General features: G+C 36.3%; 1 protein-coding gene and 1 long non-coding RNA gene across 4 annotated transcripts in view; one reads left to right on the top strand and one right to left on the bottom strand.

Annotated features, from left to right (window-relative positions):
- Positions 1-5,853: 5,853 nt before the first annotated feature.
- SoxN (SRY-box transcription factor soxNeuro) lies at positions 5,854-10,832 on the bottom strand. Its single transcript, XM_018004760.2, is given in 1 exon segment — positions 5,854-10,832. A coding segment is annotated over 1 exon segment (2,484 nt). The 5' UTR covers positions 9,401-10,832; the 3' UTR covers positions 5,854-6,916.
- A 458-nt stretch (positions 10,833-11,290) lies between these two features.
- The window catches only part of LOC149269857 (uncharacterized), a 56,583-nt gene continuing 48,290 nt past the window's right edge, over positions 11,291-19,583 (top strand). Inside the window, exons 1-2 of one of the 3 annotated variants that reach the window (XR_016268934.1) lie at positions 11,291-11,751; positions 17,147-17,561. This is a non-coding gene — a long non-coding RNA (uncharacterized LOC149269857). Of the gene's footprint in view, positions 11,752-12,973; positions 13,550-17,146; positions 17,562-19,583 lie in introns of those variants that run through there. The other 2 variants (XR_016268935.1, XR_016268936.1) reach the window with 2 other exon arrangements.

Genomic DNA, 19,583 nt, shown 5'->3' with positions numbered 1-19,583 from the left:
GAAAGCTGAAATTTGGCATGCATATTCGTGTGTACCATACGCAGTACGAGTTTGCTTTATTTTTTCGATAAATCATCCGATAACTTTTTTATCGAGAATAATCGAAAATTTGATTTTGTTTTTTTAGCTTAATTTGAACACTTTTAAACCTGGAGTCTTCAAATTTGCGTTGTATATAAAGTTAATGAATACAAAGATTTTGTAATTTACAGATTTTGGATACCACGCCCCCTTCGCCCCCAATTTGTAAAAAACGCATTTCAAGTACTAGAGACTTGTGCTTTGGAATGTACATACATTTGAACATTATGATTACGTTCTGAAAGTTTCATTAAGATTGTAGGTCTACAAAAGAAATTATTCAACAAATAAATTCTCATAATATTGCCCACATTGCAGCGCAGCCCAAGCGCAGTCGCTGCTTACTGCGCAGTAAGCAGAGCGCAGGCTTATGCGTGCGTGTGGATGCATGTGTATGTATGTGTGCATAAAAGAAGTGCGGAATGATTAGAATATCAGCTTAGAGGGTTCAGGGTATCTCCTAGTCGAGCAGTCTCGACTGGAGCCTTCTTACTTGTTTCTATTTATTTTTTACCCAAACTCTTTTCAGTTGTTGTTGTTGCTGTTTGTCAACTAATCCGATTTGTTTATGTACGTTGCTTCAGTGTCAAAAAAGAGCAGAGAAAAAACTAACCCAACCCCAAGAGAGGAATTGGTTACAGTTTTAGGCTTATGAATCAACTCGAGCATTTATAACGTTGCGCCGTCTGTTAACCTAGTTTTGAAAAGTAGTCGAACAAAAATACCAAATGAAAATGCGTTCGTCAGTGCCCTTACTTTAAAGGGCGCCTTCTTACTGCCGCCTCCCACTGCCCTCTATAAAGGCCATTCCAAATGGTCTTCAACTTGGCTTAGTCACATTCGCTAGTCAGGTTTTATTTTGTTGAACTTTAATTGGTTAAAAGTGAATTTGCAATTTATTTGATTGGATAAATGTCTTCCTATCTCTATGCTGCTTAGCAAGGAAGAACTCTTAAACTGTCTGTGATTATTATTTTGTTTTTTATTCTAGCAGATATCATAGAGAGATAAAGCATAGTTAGTTGTTTTCTATCGTAAAAAAATGGAGAATATTGAACAACCTAAAGAGAGACAGAGACAGAGTGAGTTATCATTTTGATCCGAGTACAGCTGACAAAATATATCCAATACAATAAATAAATTATTATTATGTAATAGATATAAGGCAAATTTAAATTTTTTATTGTTAATACTATTATAAAAAAATATTATACAATTAAAAAATAAATATATATTTATTGTTATGTGCTCAATGAATTCTTTAGCTAAATATATATATTTAAATCATTAAGAGCTCTTGTGCTTAAGTGAATAAATCAAGCTTAGACATAAATAAACTTGTTCCAACTGCAAAACTCTCACGATCTGCCGCTGTCAGAGATGCGCTGTCGGATGACTCAGCTGCAACTGACAAGCAGAACCTGCCGCTAAAGCCACAGCAACAACAGAAATAAAAACAAAAATAAAATACCCAAAAAAAAAAAAAAAAAACAGAATGTTGTGAACTTCGTTTAGAATTTAATTTAATTTGCAAACGCCGATTGCATGGCAAAATTAAGTGTTGTTGCTTAATTTTCACACAAATTGCAATGAATGTCAGCACAACAGCTAGAAAAGCGTCGCAGCATTTCAGCTAATTAGAGAGTGAGAGGAAGCAACAACAACAACAAGTAATGTCAACAGAAACCGCATTAGAAATAAAAATAAATCTAAATCAAATATTGCTGCGAGCTAAAACAAAATAAACAAAACGATTTGCATGTCAAACAACTCGAATTTCATCGCAGCGATATGTATCGCTGTAGCTATGGCCATAGACATTCGATATCTGTTGTACTTTGTCGAGCGTACAAATGACGTCTGTAAAAGTGAAATAAATTTGATTTTATGCAATTTAATTATGCATGTATCTCAGCAATCGCAGCTTTCAACATGCATCAAACAATTCCAAAACAAAAACTGCGTTGCGAAAAATGTAAATTCCGTTTCGTTCGTGGATCACAAATTCCACAAAAAAAGCAAGAAGGAAAAAAAACATAATAATTCGAATTAAAATTACAAGAAGCAAAAAAAAAAAATCGTAAATTGAATTTTTAATCATGCACAGGTTTGCATAAAAATAATTTGTAATTAAAAGCTAATTGATATAAAAAGGAATGGGACTAAAAAATATAATAATATGCGAAGTACGTTTAATAAGTATGATGAATTATATTCTATGTGGATTACGTATATTTAAAACTAAAATTAAAAATATTAATTCGAAGATTTATTTAGAATTATGATAAAAAAAGAAAAAAAATTATATATAGAAAAATCTTTAGAAACCAAATAGACAATACATTTTGAACAAACCTCGCATAGTTTAATTGAAATTCCGTACAACATTTTATTATTATTATTTTTTTTCAGTTTTAATTTACATCTTTTTATTATTTTTTTTTGTCATTTATAAAAATTGCAATAATCAGCAAAAACGACAAAGTTTATTTAATATTTACACACAATTTAAATAATTTATTTTGTTTGTCTACGTTTATTATTATTATTATTTTTTTGCTAATTTTTTTATTGTTACATTCGGATTTTTTATTGTCTTGACATCAGTTCAGCTCTTTGTGTCCATATTTGAGTTTTGTTGCTTTCCGAATTGGCAATTTTCATAAATAATAAATAAGTGTTATAATTTTTATGTTATTTTATTGGATCTAGATGAAATGCATGGAAAGGGTAGAGTTGCATAATGGATATTATTTATAATAAAGCAAATTTGTGAATGTGACAGTCGAGAGATTTTTATAAAAAATTGTTAATATTAAATAAAAAAATAAAATAAAAATCAAAACAAAAATATTGTGGAATATTTAATTCATTTTGGCCTTTAACAAAATTTATTTAATTTATAGATATAAGAAATTCTGGCTTTTCGAATTTTTTCTCAATGCTGATTTTTTCCAATAGGTAAAATTCTGGGAAAATAGTGAACTCATAAGGTTAGTATTATACGGATAGTAAGACGAACATTGCACAAAACCAATATACTTATTTCGGTTACATGAATGAGTATAAAGAGTATTTCAAAGCCGCTTCACTAGTATTCACCCTTCGCTTTATATACAAATGGCCAAAGTGTGGGCAATTTTCGAGCTATTCCCCCGATGTCTGCGGCATAAATTAGTAATATCTTTGAATGTTATGGATTGTTAATAAGAGTGCGAGGTCATTTGTAAACTAAATATATATGATATATAAAAAGGAAAATAAATCAAAAAAATTAAAGCGGAATAAACAAACTATATATATATGTCTACATAAGTAACATTTTTGTTTATACAAAATGCACTCGAGTAGATCTCAAATTAATATAATTAGCATTAAATCAACGGCGACAACTACAAAACTCCGCCTTCCGGTCACGTAAATTGTGGGTTTTAAAATAAATATTAGAAAAAAAATAATAAGTAAATAATAGTGCAAAAAATATGATTTTCAAATTAGCCGCTGATAATAACTAATATTTTGCGGCTGGGCGATCCAGAGCAAATAAAAACTATACAGCTTATATGTATATATAAAATCCTATATATATAGCTATTCAAAGCTCAATTTGAGTGTGCCAACCTGATGACATATTTTTAGACATATTTGATGAGCATTTCTGATAAAATATCTTTCAAAAGATTGTTAAAATTATTTTCCGGAATATCGAGCTCTGTTTTAATTTAAATAAATCTACTTACTACTACTTACTATAGCCGTTATAATAACGAAAATATTCAAGAGTGCCCCAACCTGATGACGCACGTTGTAGTAAATATTTAATTAAATATAGTAATAGAACATGAATACATTTGTAAAGCAATTTTTATGAATATTCAATTTTTAGATAACAATTTGTAATATACTCAAAACAAGTTTCAGTTTATCAAAGCTTTAAAATCTTCAGCTACAGTTTAACAAATGTAAAAATTTCTGTAAATATTCCGGAAAAAATCTGACCAGCATTTAACATAACTGAAGCAAAACGTGACTTTTGATTTTGAATTAATGAATGTGAAAACTGATGTGATTGGTTTAATGTGATAACAAGAAGAAAGCTTGCAAAAAACATTCATGAGGAAATTTCGGATATCTTGATAATGATATTATTAGAGAGTAACGAATATTCCAATAGGTATGTCTTATCACTCTTCAGGAGTAGTGTAGCGTCTCTACAGCCAGGTACCATGACTGGTTTCTTTTCGAACACATAACGAACAACATATAGAAGCACAAATATTCATAATTACGCGCTCTGATAACAGTGCAGTTGGCGCAGCGACTGCGGTTAATCAGCGCCTATTTGGTTTTCTATAGTAATTTATTTCGGGTTCAAAGTTTCAGCATGGGTTAACCACATTCACATTTACATATATTTTATATTTGCCTAAGCACAAATCCCGAATAATAAGCTCTTACGCTATACAAGCCACGAAGAAAATCGATTTTTGTCGATAACAGATAATATCGAATATCGGAAAATAAAGTCTAAGCTCAATTGTTGTCTACATTCTCGAATATTATTTCTGGTAAAGCTCTACCTCCAGCTCAACTCTTTGCATATGATTGACAGTTTAGCACTCTTAAGTCTTAGACTATTGACCCTTAAAAAAGTAATTTAATACATCATAAAATTGATATTCTAAGTGATAAAAAAAATAAATAACAATAAACATAGTCGTGGCTGGTTTATGTTTGTTGATCTCATTTAATGGTCGACGTTTTTTGTTAAATCATTTAATTTGTTAATGATGCGAATTTTGTATTTTAAATGGCGCAACTAAAGTAGACATAGAGTGGAGTAAGAATTTTATAGAGCCACTGAATATTCTGGCACAAATCAACATGAAAATCAAGATGAAGAAGATGCTAATCAGATGCATATCAACAGGTTTCGTTGCGCTTATCATGAAATTCGTATGCTGACGGAACTAAGTGAACGCCATAAAATATCATCGTAAATCTCAAATATCAAAATAGCATTTCAACGTTTTATTAATTTAACACAATGTAGAACTTGATATGGAGAATGTGCATACATTTATAATCGTAAATATAAGAAAAAAAGAACAAAAACAAACTGTTAAAAATAAATATGTCAAGCAAATTGACACGTGACGTTGAAATAAAGATAACAAATATTTCTTTGGATTTAGCTAAGCCGACGGCAAATCAAGCAGTGAAAAAGCAAATAAGTAGAAACGTTGCAGTACACAATTTGCCACGCCCCCAATTGGTATATTTACATATATTATTTTCGTTTAAATCAATAAAAAATATACAATTCTTACATTAGGAGTTTCTAACTCTAAAACTGTAGAAGATATAGTTTTACCCGATTTGGCTCTACCCCAATGGGAAATATATTTCGCCATATCTAATAGATTTTGGACTAGCAACCTGAGTATATATTCCAAATTCCAAGTCTCTAGCAGAACACGATTATTGCTGAGATACCGGAAGAAGAATTTTTCGATTTGTACCGCCCCAGATGGGGAGATCAGGAATATCTTGACAACTATTATATTTCAAATCTCAAGTCCTTAGCTTCAAAATCTGATTGCATTCATTATTAATAATAATATTAATAATTTGAAGAGTCGGACGGACATTGCACAAAACCAATATACTCAGTTCATTTTCGTGAATGATATGAGTACCGAAATATTTATTCTACAAAAAGAAAAAACCTAAGCGTAAAAGTTTCATATCCCTAAAACTGTAAATAAAAAATTTGATTTCATATATTTTTTTGTAAAGATTTTTTTATTTGTGTTTTTTTTTTTCTTTTTGTGTATTTTTCTGGTTTTGTGTTTTTACCAGACGTTTTGGCAGCAGTTTTCTGTATTGTTTTTTTTTTTTTGTTTTGTTCATTTACTCTTCTTTTTTTTTGGTTGCCTTGCGCCTGGTTTTCTCAGTTGTTTTTACTAAATTTTCTTTAGGTTTACTAACATTTTGTTTGTATTATAATTATTTTTGTTTTCTTCCTCTTTTAATATTATGTGGTAGATGCTTGCCTTTTAATAATAATAATAATAATAATAATAATAATGGTAATAATAATAATAATGGTTTTTGTTTGTATGTTTTTTATTACAATTAATTGTGTTTTATTTCATTTTCATGCTTTTGTTTTTAATCTTTGCAGTATTTTCGTAAGCATAATTAATAATTATAATTAAATTGTTTATATAATAGATAATAATTAGAATTACTTAATGTATAAGAGAATCTATAAAATAGAATGTGTTTTTCCTTCCTCTGCTTCTTCCTTATTTTTGTGGCTTTTTTTTTTTTTTTTTTTTTTTGTTTCTTGTTTTTTGGAAATTCGAATCTTTTTTGTACAGCGCAGAAAAAACAAAAATCAAAATAACATGAAACAATTGTTTTTTTAATATTAATTTTTAATTTAATTTTTTTTTTTTTTTATATTTTTGCAACAATTTTTTTGTATCACACAATTGTCGTTTAGGTTTTGTTGTTGTTGTTTTCTCATTAGCAAAAATGTTGTTTGTGGAATGCAAGTTGTGGAATGTGTGGATTGTGGAAAGATGTTCGCTTTGTATGGTACAACAGTGCGTATGCTTAATTGTAAAATGCATTTCGTTTAATATTATAATCATCGTATTTATTTATCAATTGAAATTCAATTTTTGTTTTTCTTGTTAAACTAAAGCTAAAAAATTGTTTATGTTTTACGCTTGCAATTAACGCTAAATGTGTGTGTGTGTGTGTGTAGGTTCTATTTATACATATATTTATGCATATATATTTATATATATATATTTTCAATAATTTACAATGTGGATATATCCAACAAGCCAGCGCTCGCCTCATGCAGCTGCTGTGGATGCGTGGCATGATAATGATACAGCTGATGCTGATGTGGATGCTGCTGATGCGGATGCTGCTGCTGCTGATGATGCTGCAAATGCTGCTGCTGCTGCTGCTGCTGTTGCTGCAGATGTTGCTGATGCTGCAGGTAGTGCTGGTGATGCTGCTGCTGCTGCTGCTGTTGCTGCTGTTGCTCCTCCAATTGTTGTTGCATGTCCAGCATGCTGGCCGAGGCCGCGAATGCACTGGCCGCTTGGCAGCTAGTTGCAGCGACTGAGGAGGAGGCGGCGGCGGCGGCAGCGGAGGAGGAGGTGGTGGCTGCTGCGGCTGCTGTTGTTGCGGACAATTGATAGGCGGCAGCGGCAACAGCAGCCGCCGCCAAGGCGGGTGAATGCGCTGTGGCAATATGACCACTCGAATGCGCCGAGGAGCGGCCGCCCGACGAGCCCGAACCCGACGCCGTCGGACTTGGCCGGCCATTCAGCAACTGCTGCTGCTGCTGCTGTTGCTGGGCGGCGGCTGCTGCCGCTGCTGCTTGCACGGCCCCTGCTGGCATATACGCGCCAGCAACGGTTGGCGGCGGCGGCGTCACAGACCCAACGGCGGCTGCTCCATAGGCGCTGGCCATTTCTCACATATGTGCCAGCGGCGCCATTGCGCGCAGCGATTGCTGATGCAGCTGATGTTGCTGGTGTTGCTGCTGCTGCTGCAGGTGCTGCTGCTGCGCATGTTGTTGCTGCGGATGTTGCTGCTGGGCCAATTGCTGCTGCTGCTGTTGCTGCTGCTGCTGCTGGTGCTGGTGCATCACGTGCTGCATCGACTGCTGTTGCAGCTCCGGCGATGCCGTCTGGTAGTGCATCAGGTGGCGCTGCTGCTCGGGCGCGTCGTGCAGATGATACATGTTCATCAGATTGTTGAGATCGGTGCCGGCGCCAGCTGCTGCCGCCGCCGCGGCTGCCGCTGCCGTCGCCGATGTCACATATTCCCGCTTCATGATGTGGTTGTTGTTGTTATTATTATTGTTGTTATTGTTGTTGTTGTTGTTATTCAGTGCAATCGCACTGGGACTGGGCGAAACGGGCTCTGACTTGATGCTGGAATCGCTGGGACTGTGGCTCTGGCAGGATATCTGTGCACCATACGGCGCCGGCGAACCATTGCTCGGCTGCTGCAGTCCGGCGCTGCCGTACGGCGACGGCGATCCGGGCTGCTGCTGCTGCTGCTGTTGCAGGGTGCTGCTGCCGTAGGGCGACGTCTGGCCGCCAGCAACCGTATCGTACATGCCGTAGCCATTGTACATGTGCGTCATCTCGTAGCGCGGCGCGTAGTTCATGTAGTGCGTCTGATAGCCAGCAGGATCCGGATGCATGTAGCCGTTGGGCATGTAGCCATTGGGCACGCCCATCTGATGGATGTTGGGGCGCACCTGTTGGGCGGCCGCGGCAGCGGCAGCCGCCGCAGCAGCCGCTGCCGATGCACCGTTCGACTGATTCTGTGACATGCCGCCGACGCCGCCAACGCCGCCGCCCACCTGCTGGCCGAGGCGTGTCGGTGTGCCGGGCATATCGCCCACCTGGCCGCCGGGCGGACCCTGGCCGGGCATCAGACCTGCGCCGCCCATCGGGTACTTCTCCTTGGTTTTGGTCAGGGTTTTGGTCTTGCGACGCGGACGATATTTGTAATCCGGATGCTCCTTCATGTGAACGGCCCGCAAACGTTTCGCCTCATCGATAAAGGGCCGCTTCTCCGCCTCCGATAGATCCTTCCACTGGGCGCCCAGGCGCTTCGATATCTCTGAATTGTGCATCTTTGGATTGTCCGAGGCCATTTTGCGACGCTGGCCGCGTGACCAGACCATGAACGCATTCATTGGCCGCTTCACGCGATCCGCGTGCTGCTGATTCTTGTTCGCAGTGGCGCTGTTGTTGTTGTTGTTGTTGTTGCTGCCGGCGGTCATGCTACTCAGAGCACTGCCAGCGCCCATCAGCGACGGATGCTGCGAGTGTTGCTGCTGCTGCTGTTGTTGCTGCTGCTGCTGCTGCTGCTGTTGCTGCTGCTGATGATGGCTAACGGGTGAGGTCATGTGATGGCTGCCAATGCTGCTCTGCGTCGGACTCAGCTCACTGGAGCTGTGCAGCGGCGAGCTCTGCTGCTGCTGCTGCTGTTGCGTGGCGCCGTTCAGCGTATTGGCAATGCTCGACTGCAGCGAGCTGAGCGGATTCGGACTCTGGCTGGCCGCGATGTGGGCGCTCATATGATGATGATGGTGATGATGATGATTGTGCTGGCTGAGGTGCGAGTGGGTGAGATGGGAGGGGCCCAGGTTCATCAGCGGCGCCAATGCCGAATATGATGTGGCCGCAGCTGCGGCATGTGCATGGCCGTGCAGCGGCGGCATTTGGCCGGGCAGGATGCCGCACTTCATGTCCGCTTCCATCGTCAGCATCGTTGCAAGCGTTGTGGTTGTGTATCTATTTGCTGCTGTTTGTTTTGCTGCTGCTGTTGTCGTAGTTGTTGCTGTTGCTCTTGGCAATTGGATTTTAGGCGCTAGCGATCGAGGCAAGGCATTAAGCTACCGCAATGCTGGCAGGTAATCTCCGTTTAATTGTATCTAGTGTGTTTTAGTTAATTTATCAATCGATAGATACATTTGCTCTGTTGCAAACACTTTTCTGTAGCTGTAGATACTTTTGCATGTCATAGATACATTTGCTTTAGCTGCCTTTGTTCAGCTGTAGATACTTTTCTTCTGGTTGACTTTAAATACTTGCAGATACTTTTGTGTATCTCTTGGATATATTTTGGATGTATTTTGCTTTAGCTGCAGATACTTTTGCAACTCAAAGATACTTTTGTATCTTTTGCCTTTTTTTCGTAGCTGAGTTGAGTTGTCGCTACTTTTTGCTCAATATTGAACAATTTGTAGCTATTTGAAGCTGCAGATACTTTTCGACTCTTCGTAAGCACCTGTAGATGCCTCAAAGTCTCCAGAACACTTCACTCAGTGTTAAATCCGTTAAATGCACGCTTGTATCTTGCAGATACTTTTGATGTTTGACACTTTTGCTGTTGCCTTAGTCCAGCTCAATTAGTTAAATTTTTTTTTAAGTTTAAAATTTGATTTAGATTGGTTGTTTTTGTTTGTTTTTTTTTTTTTTCGTTTATCAGTTATTTATTTTATTGGCTATGATTTGTTTGAACATTTGTTAGGGAAACCATGTTGCACTTGTTGGAATTTCTTTTTGATTTATCTAGTTGAATTTGTTCGGAATCGCCACAAGTTTTGGCAATTGACACACATATAGATATATGTAGGTATATTGATATATGTATATATCTTAATTTTTCATTTCGCCTTTTGCAACAGCTTTTGCTATTTGTTTTAGCTATTATTTTTTTCTTGTTTTATTTTGAACGCAAAAACACTTGAAATTTGTTTATTAAAACGCGTCGCGAAATGTGCTTTGACAAATTTGTTTAAGTTTTTTGTTGTTGTTTTTGCTTTCTTTGTAATTTTCTGCTATTTTTTTGGAATTTTTTGCTATTTGGGCAAAAAATCAGCGCGTTGCGTGAGACGTCGAAAAATACCTCCACACAACGCGGAATTGAGCACCTTTCTGTTTCGCCGTTGAGCGAACGGACAGCGGCGAAACCTGTTCCCAAGCGTTAACGAGCGCCGTCACCGAAGCGAATAACCGACGACGTGCGTATATATATAAATATATATGTGTATTTCGTTATGTGTGCGTGTGTGTGTGTGCGCTGGACGAGGTGAGGGCGAAAACTCGTACGCGAAACTCTCGAATCCGTTGCTCGTTGCGTGCGCGTGTGCTGACGACAGCGAATACGAGAGACGAATGAGAGACTGACTGGCCAGCAGCTGAGACTGAGGCCGTTTGCCGCAGAGCTACACGCACACAAGCACACGCGCATGCATACGTGTGTATGTTCAGGGTGGCTAGTCAAACTGGTATAGTGTGGTGCGACAGTGTGTGTGTGCCTGTGTGTGACGGCATTTGCAAACCAGTTACACTGTGTAGTCGGGCAGGCGTGAGCGTTAAAAAGAGACAACGCTAGTGACTGCTGTGTACGCTAATAAATCAAATAAACGCTATGCGCGGCCTGTGTTGCTGTTGCTGTGTGTGTGTGTGTTGGTGTTGCTTTCATTGCTCGCTTGGATTATGCGCAGCGTCGAGCGCCAATGAACGCTGCGCGTGACTGAGCTAGCAATATACAGCGCATTCGCTTGCGCTACATATCGATCTGTGGCGCTGTTGCTAGCGTTGCCATAAAAATGTCGTCGCATGGCCAGTCGTTTTTATGGCATGCGATGTTGCCAGTTTTCTAGCAGCCAGAGCAGCAGCAGCAGCAGCGCTCTAGCAGGCGCAGCTTCAACTGAAAGTCTGGCGGAATTTTTTTTGCGCTTACGGACGCTTTAAATATGGCCGACCAGGCAAACAACAACAACAACAAAAATAAGCAAAAATATAAAAAACGGACAGCCGGGCAGCTGGAGCACCTGGAAACGGACTGACTGAGGCGGGGCAGTGTTTGCGGCGTATTTACCATTGGCGCGTCTCACGCGCATAGTTTCAATTCTTTTTTTTTTTTTTTTTTTTTTCTTCTTCATGCTTTTCTCTTCTCGTCTTCTGCCGCCCCACCTCGGTTTTTTACTTATTAACCTAATGGGTTTGCCAAGGTAGCGAAATAATAGTCGAGCCCAGTCGGCGGCAGCTGGCGAAAAATGTATTAAGCAAGTGCTGCCAAGTGCACTGCAGCAAACAGTTATAACTAACGGTACTTGACTGTGATGCACTGTGTGGCTATGTGTGTGCGTGTGTGTGTGACTTTGATGCGGTCTGGCATCCTTTTGGATGGCACGAAGCATATGTTGCCACGTTGTTGTAATTATAGTTGCACATGTGAATAGGCAACCGCATTGTCTTCCCCGAGCAGCAACAACAGCAACAGCAACTGCAGCAGCAGCAGCCGCCACGTGGTTTTTCGGGCATGCTCCACTTCATGTGGGGGGGGGGCCTCCTGCTACCTGCACATATGCGTAATTATTTTGTGTACTTTTTTCTTCATTTTTCACCTGCTTTTCATTAGTGTAAAGTAACTTGGAATTTGGGGTTTTTTCTGCGTCAGCTTCTTGCTAATGAGCCGCAGCACTAATGGCAATACAATTTTGGATCGTATTACTATTTCGGGTACGCCGCTGCTGATTCAGTTCGGGTTTCTTTCTCCTACTTCTAATATGTGTAATTGCAGTTAGTTTGCGTAACTGTAGCTGGCAATTGGCATGGATCGTCATGCCTGAGCCAAGTTAATTGAAACGCGTGTGACTAGTAGCTGCAGTCCTTGGTCCAAAGAACTTTGGAATGCCAGCAGGTAGCTGGGATCGTAAAGAGAAACTCTTTTCGCCGATGATATATGAGAAACATTTTTCAATCCACCGATTTTACTTTGTATATTTTTATATTTAGCATCTTCAATTGAAACATATTCCAATATTTTGTCATCTAAATATTTGTGTGTTAATTAAACATAAACAATTTAGTATATAATGTAATGTAATGTAATGTAATGTAATGTAATGTAATGTAATAAAACATAAAATATGTGGAAACTACATTTTGCATTAAATATTTTAAAAAGTACATTCCATTTTTTTATTATTTATGTATTTTTTATTATTATCTTTTTTATATATTTATTATTTTTATCTATTTGTAATTGTATAACTATTTTATTTTTAATTTTTTCTTTATTTTATTCTAATTTACTATTACTTACATAGGCAATAAATGTTTATCAGTTTTATATAATAATATATATTATATTTAAATATATATAATATTGAAAATTAATATTTAAAATTATTTATTTGTTTTTTGTTTTTGTTTTTTTTTTTTTTTAATTTTTTGATAGTCTTCTAGTTGTGGTTTTGGTTTTCGTAACTGTTATTATATTTTTTAATTAATTTAATTTTAATAATTTAAATAAGTTATTATTATTTTGAATTTTTAAATTAGATATTTATAAATGAGTTTGAAAATTCTATACATCTTATATATATTTAAATTACTTAAATTTATATTGTATTTATTCGTATATATTTATTATTTACTTAAAAAAATTAAAAAAAAAATGTAAATATATGTTTATCTTAGTTTTAATATTTTTAATTATTGCAAGCATTCCTTAATTTTATTTAAATTTAAATTTTTATAAATATTTTGCTTATGATTAAAATGTTCCCTTTTTACATTTAATCGATATCTGCTCTCACTCGTCATATGCCGAATCACTTTTACACCTCAACTGCCTCAACTACAATATAAATTTCCTGCAAGTCATTTTTAGCTCCAGCCCCGCCCAGAGCTCTCTTGCCCTGGAACTCACACTGCCGAGCTGCTGCTCATCAAGTTACTAACCCAGAAATGCGTGAAAATAAAGAAAAAGAGTTGAATAAAAATTGCCTTAAATGCCGAAAACAAAGCAAAACAAATTTATGGCCAATTGCAAATGATTTGACAACGAACAAAGCCCCAAAAAATAAATAAAACAAATGCGCGAAAACAATGAGAAAAAAGTAAGTATATGTATGACAAGAAGAAGAAGAACAAAAACCTGCCCCAGTAACTGACCTATAGCAACAGCAACAGCAACAACAACAACAACAACAAAATTATATCGCAAATCTTAAACCACAAAGTGGAAAAATGCTGCTGAGAGCCTTCTATAATATAAAAGAAATAAACGTTTCTTGTTCATTATCAGAGAGCACTTGTTGTTGCTGTTGTTGTTGTTGTTGTTGCTGTGATTGTTGTGTATTATTATTGTATATTTGTGCAAGGCATTCGATTCTGCTTTTTTGGGGTATATTTCGAATAAAAAATAAGAAAAGAAAGCAGAGCATAATAAGGCCAAAAAACACACAAAAAAAAAAAAACCCAAAAATAAAAACAAGAGCCCAGGCCCGAGCCCAGACTCAGTTCCAGACTCAGACTCAGACCAAGTAGACACTCAGACGGCTTTTGTTGTTGTTGTTGTTGTTGCTATTTGTGTTTTGTGTTTGACGTTTGAGCGTGCTGGGCGCGTGTGAATGGGAAAAAGGAAGCTCACACACACACACACATACACACACTTAAAAAAAAAACAAAGTCAAGGTCATTGCAAAGAGTTTTAATTGTTCGCACAACACAAAAATGAAATAAAAATACAAATACAAACACGCACACACAACCAACGGCAACAGCAACAACAACAGCAACAATGGCGCCGAGCATTACAAACAAACATTCGCACATAATAAAAGAAATAAAAACGCAACAAAAACAGGCAGCGCCAGCGGACAATGGCAAAAGGCAACAAGAGGAGCCAACAACAGCAACAACAACAACAACAACAGCCACAAAAGGCATTTGGCAAGCAAACAAGTTCAACACACAAAAAAAAAAAAAAAAAAAAAAAATATTCGCACAATTCACTCAGTGCGAAAACCTAGCAACATCTTCCTCTCTCTCTCTATCTATCTAATGCTTCACACATGCTGCAACTCTCTCTCTCCCTCCCGCTCACTCTCACTCTACCGCTGCTGTCTATGTCTATTGCACTCGTGTGCACCACCTGTAAAGCTATTAATGCCCCCACATGACATTCAACTTGAAATGAACACATAAATAATAAAGAAACAAATAAATAATAATATATTAAATTCATCATCTCAATAAATTATTTGGCAAAAAAGAAGTTAAAAATAAATCTTAAATATTGTAAATTGTCGTTAAAGAATTTTGAATAAGAAATAAATTATTTAAATATAAGTGATATTTCATCATCAATCTCTTGTATTATAAAATTATAGGAATCACATCACATCGAAAATAAAATAAATTTAAAAATTATTAAAAAGAAATTTTTGCTTAATAAAAAAAAAGAGTTTTCGGCTCAAGCAATAATTTTTGTTATTTATATTTTACACTTATATGCATTATATTTTATATAATCATTTTTTTTTTTTTTTTTTTTTTTTTTTTTTGTATTATTGCCTGCTATACAATTTGTATATATAAAATGCATTATTTGGTTAATTAATTAATTTATTGCGAATTAAATTGCGTATGCATAAATATATATATAAATATATATTTCATATATATTAATAAAAATAAATAAATAAAAGATAGTATTTAGCAAACAAGTTATAAAATTTAAATATATTAAAGAAGATCAATTTTTAATGTAAGAAAAACCCTTAATTTCTTTCTATATTTTTGGCGAAGCGTAGAAACTTTGTGATTTTGGTTTTATAAGTTAGTATATATTTATTATCTATATGTATTTATGACTCAAACTAAATATTGAAATATTGCTTTAAACTAGACTTTTGCTTACACATTTTTCCGTCTTCATATCAAATAAGTTTTTGGTTTTATTATTAGTATTTATTTATAATTGAACAGAAAAATATGAGAAGTAAATAAAAACTATTATTATACAAACTATATTATAAGGTTCCCCTTCAGTACCAAATCTTTTTCAATCAAATCATCCTAAAGACGTCCCAAAACAGTTCCCAAAGCTCACATTAAATACCTAGTAAAAACTTTCACCTCAACTTAATGTCAAATACGGTAATCCCTTGTTTTAGCTCACATATTTCACTGGCTAAAAACTTTCCCAAACTATACATGATAAGTGGTAAAAAATAGAGGCACCAACTTTTGTTGCCTACTTTTGTGGCCAAAATGCCGGCAAATGGCCCGCAGAGGCAGCTAACAAAAGTCGTGTTTCAACACGTCGGCGATTATTTGGAAAACTCTGCCGTAGAGAGTGATGCAAGCATGGTATCTCTAAATGCTGTTGCCAGTGTTCTATGAGGCTCAACATTTACCAACACTGGCAAAGGCGAAAGGCGAAAAAAAGGCAGAAAAAGCAAAATAAATACGAGAGCATAGAAGAAGCAGTAAAAAACAAGTATACGACCTGTCTCGACACTTGCAGACTGAACCCAAACACGCTCATACACACACACAAATACACACACACACACACGCAAAGAGATGCTATTCAGACGTTATTCATTTTACACATTCATTTCCTCATTCAATTCGCAATTGTATACGAAATTTCAATTGTTTGTTGAATGTATTATACGACGGGCTGTTGTTGTTGTGGTTGTTGTTGACTGACTGACTGCCGGCTTGACTGTGTGCCTGTGTGTGTCTGTGCGCTGTTGTTGTTGTTGTTGTTGTTGTAGTAGCTGTTGATGACGTTGTTGAAAATTGCATTGCATGGCGAAGTTCAGTTCAGTTTCAGTTGAGAGTCGGCAACAGGTTGCTCGGTGTCTAGCTTTTGAAAACGCAATAGGGAGACAACAACAACAACATATAAATGAAATGAATGAATGAATGTTGACTCGGTATTTGTGTATGTGTGTTTGTGTGTGTGTGTGTCTGATTGCATGATGTTGATAAGCGCGAAGTTCTGGCCATAGAAATTGCGAAACGTGTTGATGATGAGGGAACGTTCCAGCACTTTGACTTGATTGTTCTCTCTGCCTCCCTCTGTCTCGCTCTCCCTCTCTCTCTCTCTCTCTCTTTGTGCAAGTCTCGCCCACTAGCTGAGCTGAGAGTGAAAGTTGTCGCTGACAATAAATGGCATTTAGTTTTTGGGCGCTGAACTTGGCAAACAATAAAACGAGCAATGGCAGCCATTGCAGTCGCTGCCGCTGCCACTGCCGCTGCCGCCGTCGCAGTCGCAGTCGAGAGTCCAAAAGGGCTTCAGCTCGACTCATCGATTTTCTGCGGTCAAGTCAAGGGTGCGAGCGAGATGCAAGACAGTTGCGACCCACATTTGGCGTGCCTAATACAAAAAGAGTTGAAAAGCGAAAGATGCAAATAATGCCGCAATGGCTCTCTTTAGCTAGTGCGCTCTCACGCACACTAACATACGTCAGACTATTTTCGCTCGTCGCACAAAAGGAGTTGGCGTGGTGCATGCTAGGCGAGAGCGAGAGCGGGACGGGGCGAGCGAGTGCTGTGCGATGAACAATGAAAGAAAAGGAAAAGAGCAAAAGATGTTATTGTAGCGGTTATTGGTGTTGTTGCTGCTGTTGCTATTGTTGTTGTTATTGCATTGTTGTGCATTACTTTTGTGTCATTGAACTTTTTTGTTGTAATAAAAGTGAGTAAGCCGCAAGGCAAGCCAAGGCAAGGCAAGGCAAGGCAAGTGGAACACGAAGCCCAGCGAGAACATTTTGCAGTGAGCAAACGCTAGAGTGAGACAGATGCGCATTACGTGCAAATACAGCGCATTGAGAGTGCAGAGTGCGGCAACAACAATAATCATTATCAAGCAAAAAACAACAAAACCAAAACAATAGATGAGTGCATATTGAGCGTATCAGCAACAGTAGCAACAACAATGGCAAACGTAAAAGGTATGAAAATGCACGCTGGAAAGTGGAGTAACAATTGATGACGCGCAACCGACGATAAACCAGTGCAAACAATTTATTATCAAAGTCAAGAGACATTTGTCATATTAAAATGGAAACGTGAAATGGGGCAAGAACAGCTGAAGAGGGAAAAGCGACGCAGGTAAGCGAACAGGCATTTTCTCATGAATATTGGAGAAAAATTAAAAGTGTTTTGCTTTAAATGGGGAGAGTGATTCATAGCAAAAAAAAAAAAATAATAATAAAGATTATACTTTCAATTTATTTTTATTGGCAATTTAAACTGATAGAATGAATTTTAAAGTTAAAAAAATTGTTTTCAAATGCGTTTTAATTAAATGTTTTCGTAAACTTAAAAGCTGCAGAAATTTGATTATCGAAAAGGATTTCACTCTTGTTTGCTCACATTTAATTAAATATGTAAAAAAAAACAAATAAAAATAAAATAAAAATTATTTAAAATAAGAATCATAAATAAATATATCATATTTAAAGGCATATATGTAATATCGATTTTGATATAATATATAAATTTTTTAGAATTTAAACTAAAACTTTCTTTGCCGACTGTTTACACCTTTGTCAATATTATATCAAATTTATTTCATCTTTGAATAGAATTTCAAGTATAGTTTACATCAGCTGTACTTTCTCTAACATATATATATACATATGTATATAGTTAGTATGCATATAGCATATATAGTTAGTATGATTAAGTGCAATCAAATTGAAATCGGTTGTTTAAGACGAGAGTCGAGAGTGCCTCAACAAGTTGAGGAGGCATTTTAAATTTATTTAAATTGAATTAAATGGCTGCAATTTGTGTGTTGGGCAATCCCATATACATAGGCTGGCCGTAGTTTATAATTTGCTCCAACAGCCATAATATTCACACACAGACACACACATGCACACACACAGATACTGACAGTCATCGTCCCAGTCAATTGGTTATATCCGCTCTAGAAGCTAAAATGGAGATTGTCAGCGTTTACGAGAGAGCGCAGCGACTGCTGTTTGCATTATTTTTGATTTGTTTCTTGGGCTCGGCGCAGAGCTGATTAGTTTTATTAAATGACCAATTGCCACTTAACATGTTCAAGACAAGCTGACAAATGATCAAGCCTAAGAGGGGCAGACCACAAATTAAGTGATAAAATAACGATTTTAAAAATTTATATAACTGTATGTGTAAATACAAAGATATTTGTAATGCAAATTTTTATATGCAATATATATATATATATATAAAGATGGAAAATAATAATGAAATAATACAAAGGATTTAATAATATTTTAATAAAATTAAATAGTAGAAAATAATAATAACTTAAAAAAATTAATAATAATAATAAAAAAAATTAAATAAAAAAAAACACTGAAATATTTTAAAAAATATAATAGTAGAATTAAATTTGGTCTTAAAGAGAAAAAGCGAATACAATTATGTATTGCTAATTTACAAGCTAAAAAGCAAATTTATCATAGAATGACTTAAATATTATTTTAATAATTTTAAGATAAATATGAGAAAAATATATTACAATTTTCTATTATTATATTACATTTTTTATTTATTTTTATTTGTAATGTATTTTTACATTTTATTTTGTATTATGATGATAGTTTATTATATTTCTTATTTTTCCATTATAAATATATACATATACAAATACATTAACAATTGCTTTTTGGTATTTTAATATTTTAATATTAATTTTATTTATATGCCTGCCTACCTTGCTCACAAAACAAAATAAATAAATCTAATAATCCAACTCGCATCAAGTCTATGATTTTCTTTTACCCATAATTGACCCACAATCCACAGAGCCTTGCTGCCCAGTCTATTCGGATAACAACAAAGCTGTGCTGTTTAACCAAGCAAGTGACAAATCGACGACTTTTAAGCAACACCCAAGATATTCTTCTATATATTAGGCGCTGCTGTCGCCTTGTCGAAAGCGTCAAACTTGGTCTAAAAACTGGCAACTGGCAAACAGCACAGCACAGAGCACAGAAGGCAGAGCTTAGAGCAGAGGCGAAATGCAGTCAGTGCTCGGAACTCGTAACTCAACTCAACTGAACTGTAGTCAGAAGTGCTCCGGGCGTGAATAAATGAAGTTTGCAAATTGCACCACGCCTGACCACCACCAAAAAG

Source organism: Drosophila arizonae, chromosome 3 (genome assembly GCF_054131065.1).
Source record: "Drosophila arizonae isolate 15081-1271.41 chromosome 3, UAZ_ARI_1.0, whole genome shotgun sequence".
In the NCBI taxonomy this organism is placed as follows: Eukaryota; Metazoa; Arthropoda; class Insecta; order Diptera; family Drosophilidae; genus Drosophila; species Drosophila arizonae.
Note: the sequence above shows the minus strand (reverse complement) of the source record. Positions and strands in the feature narration are given on the sequence as shown.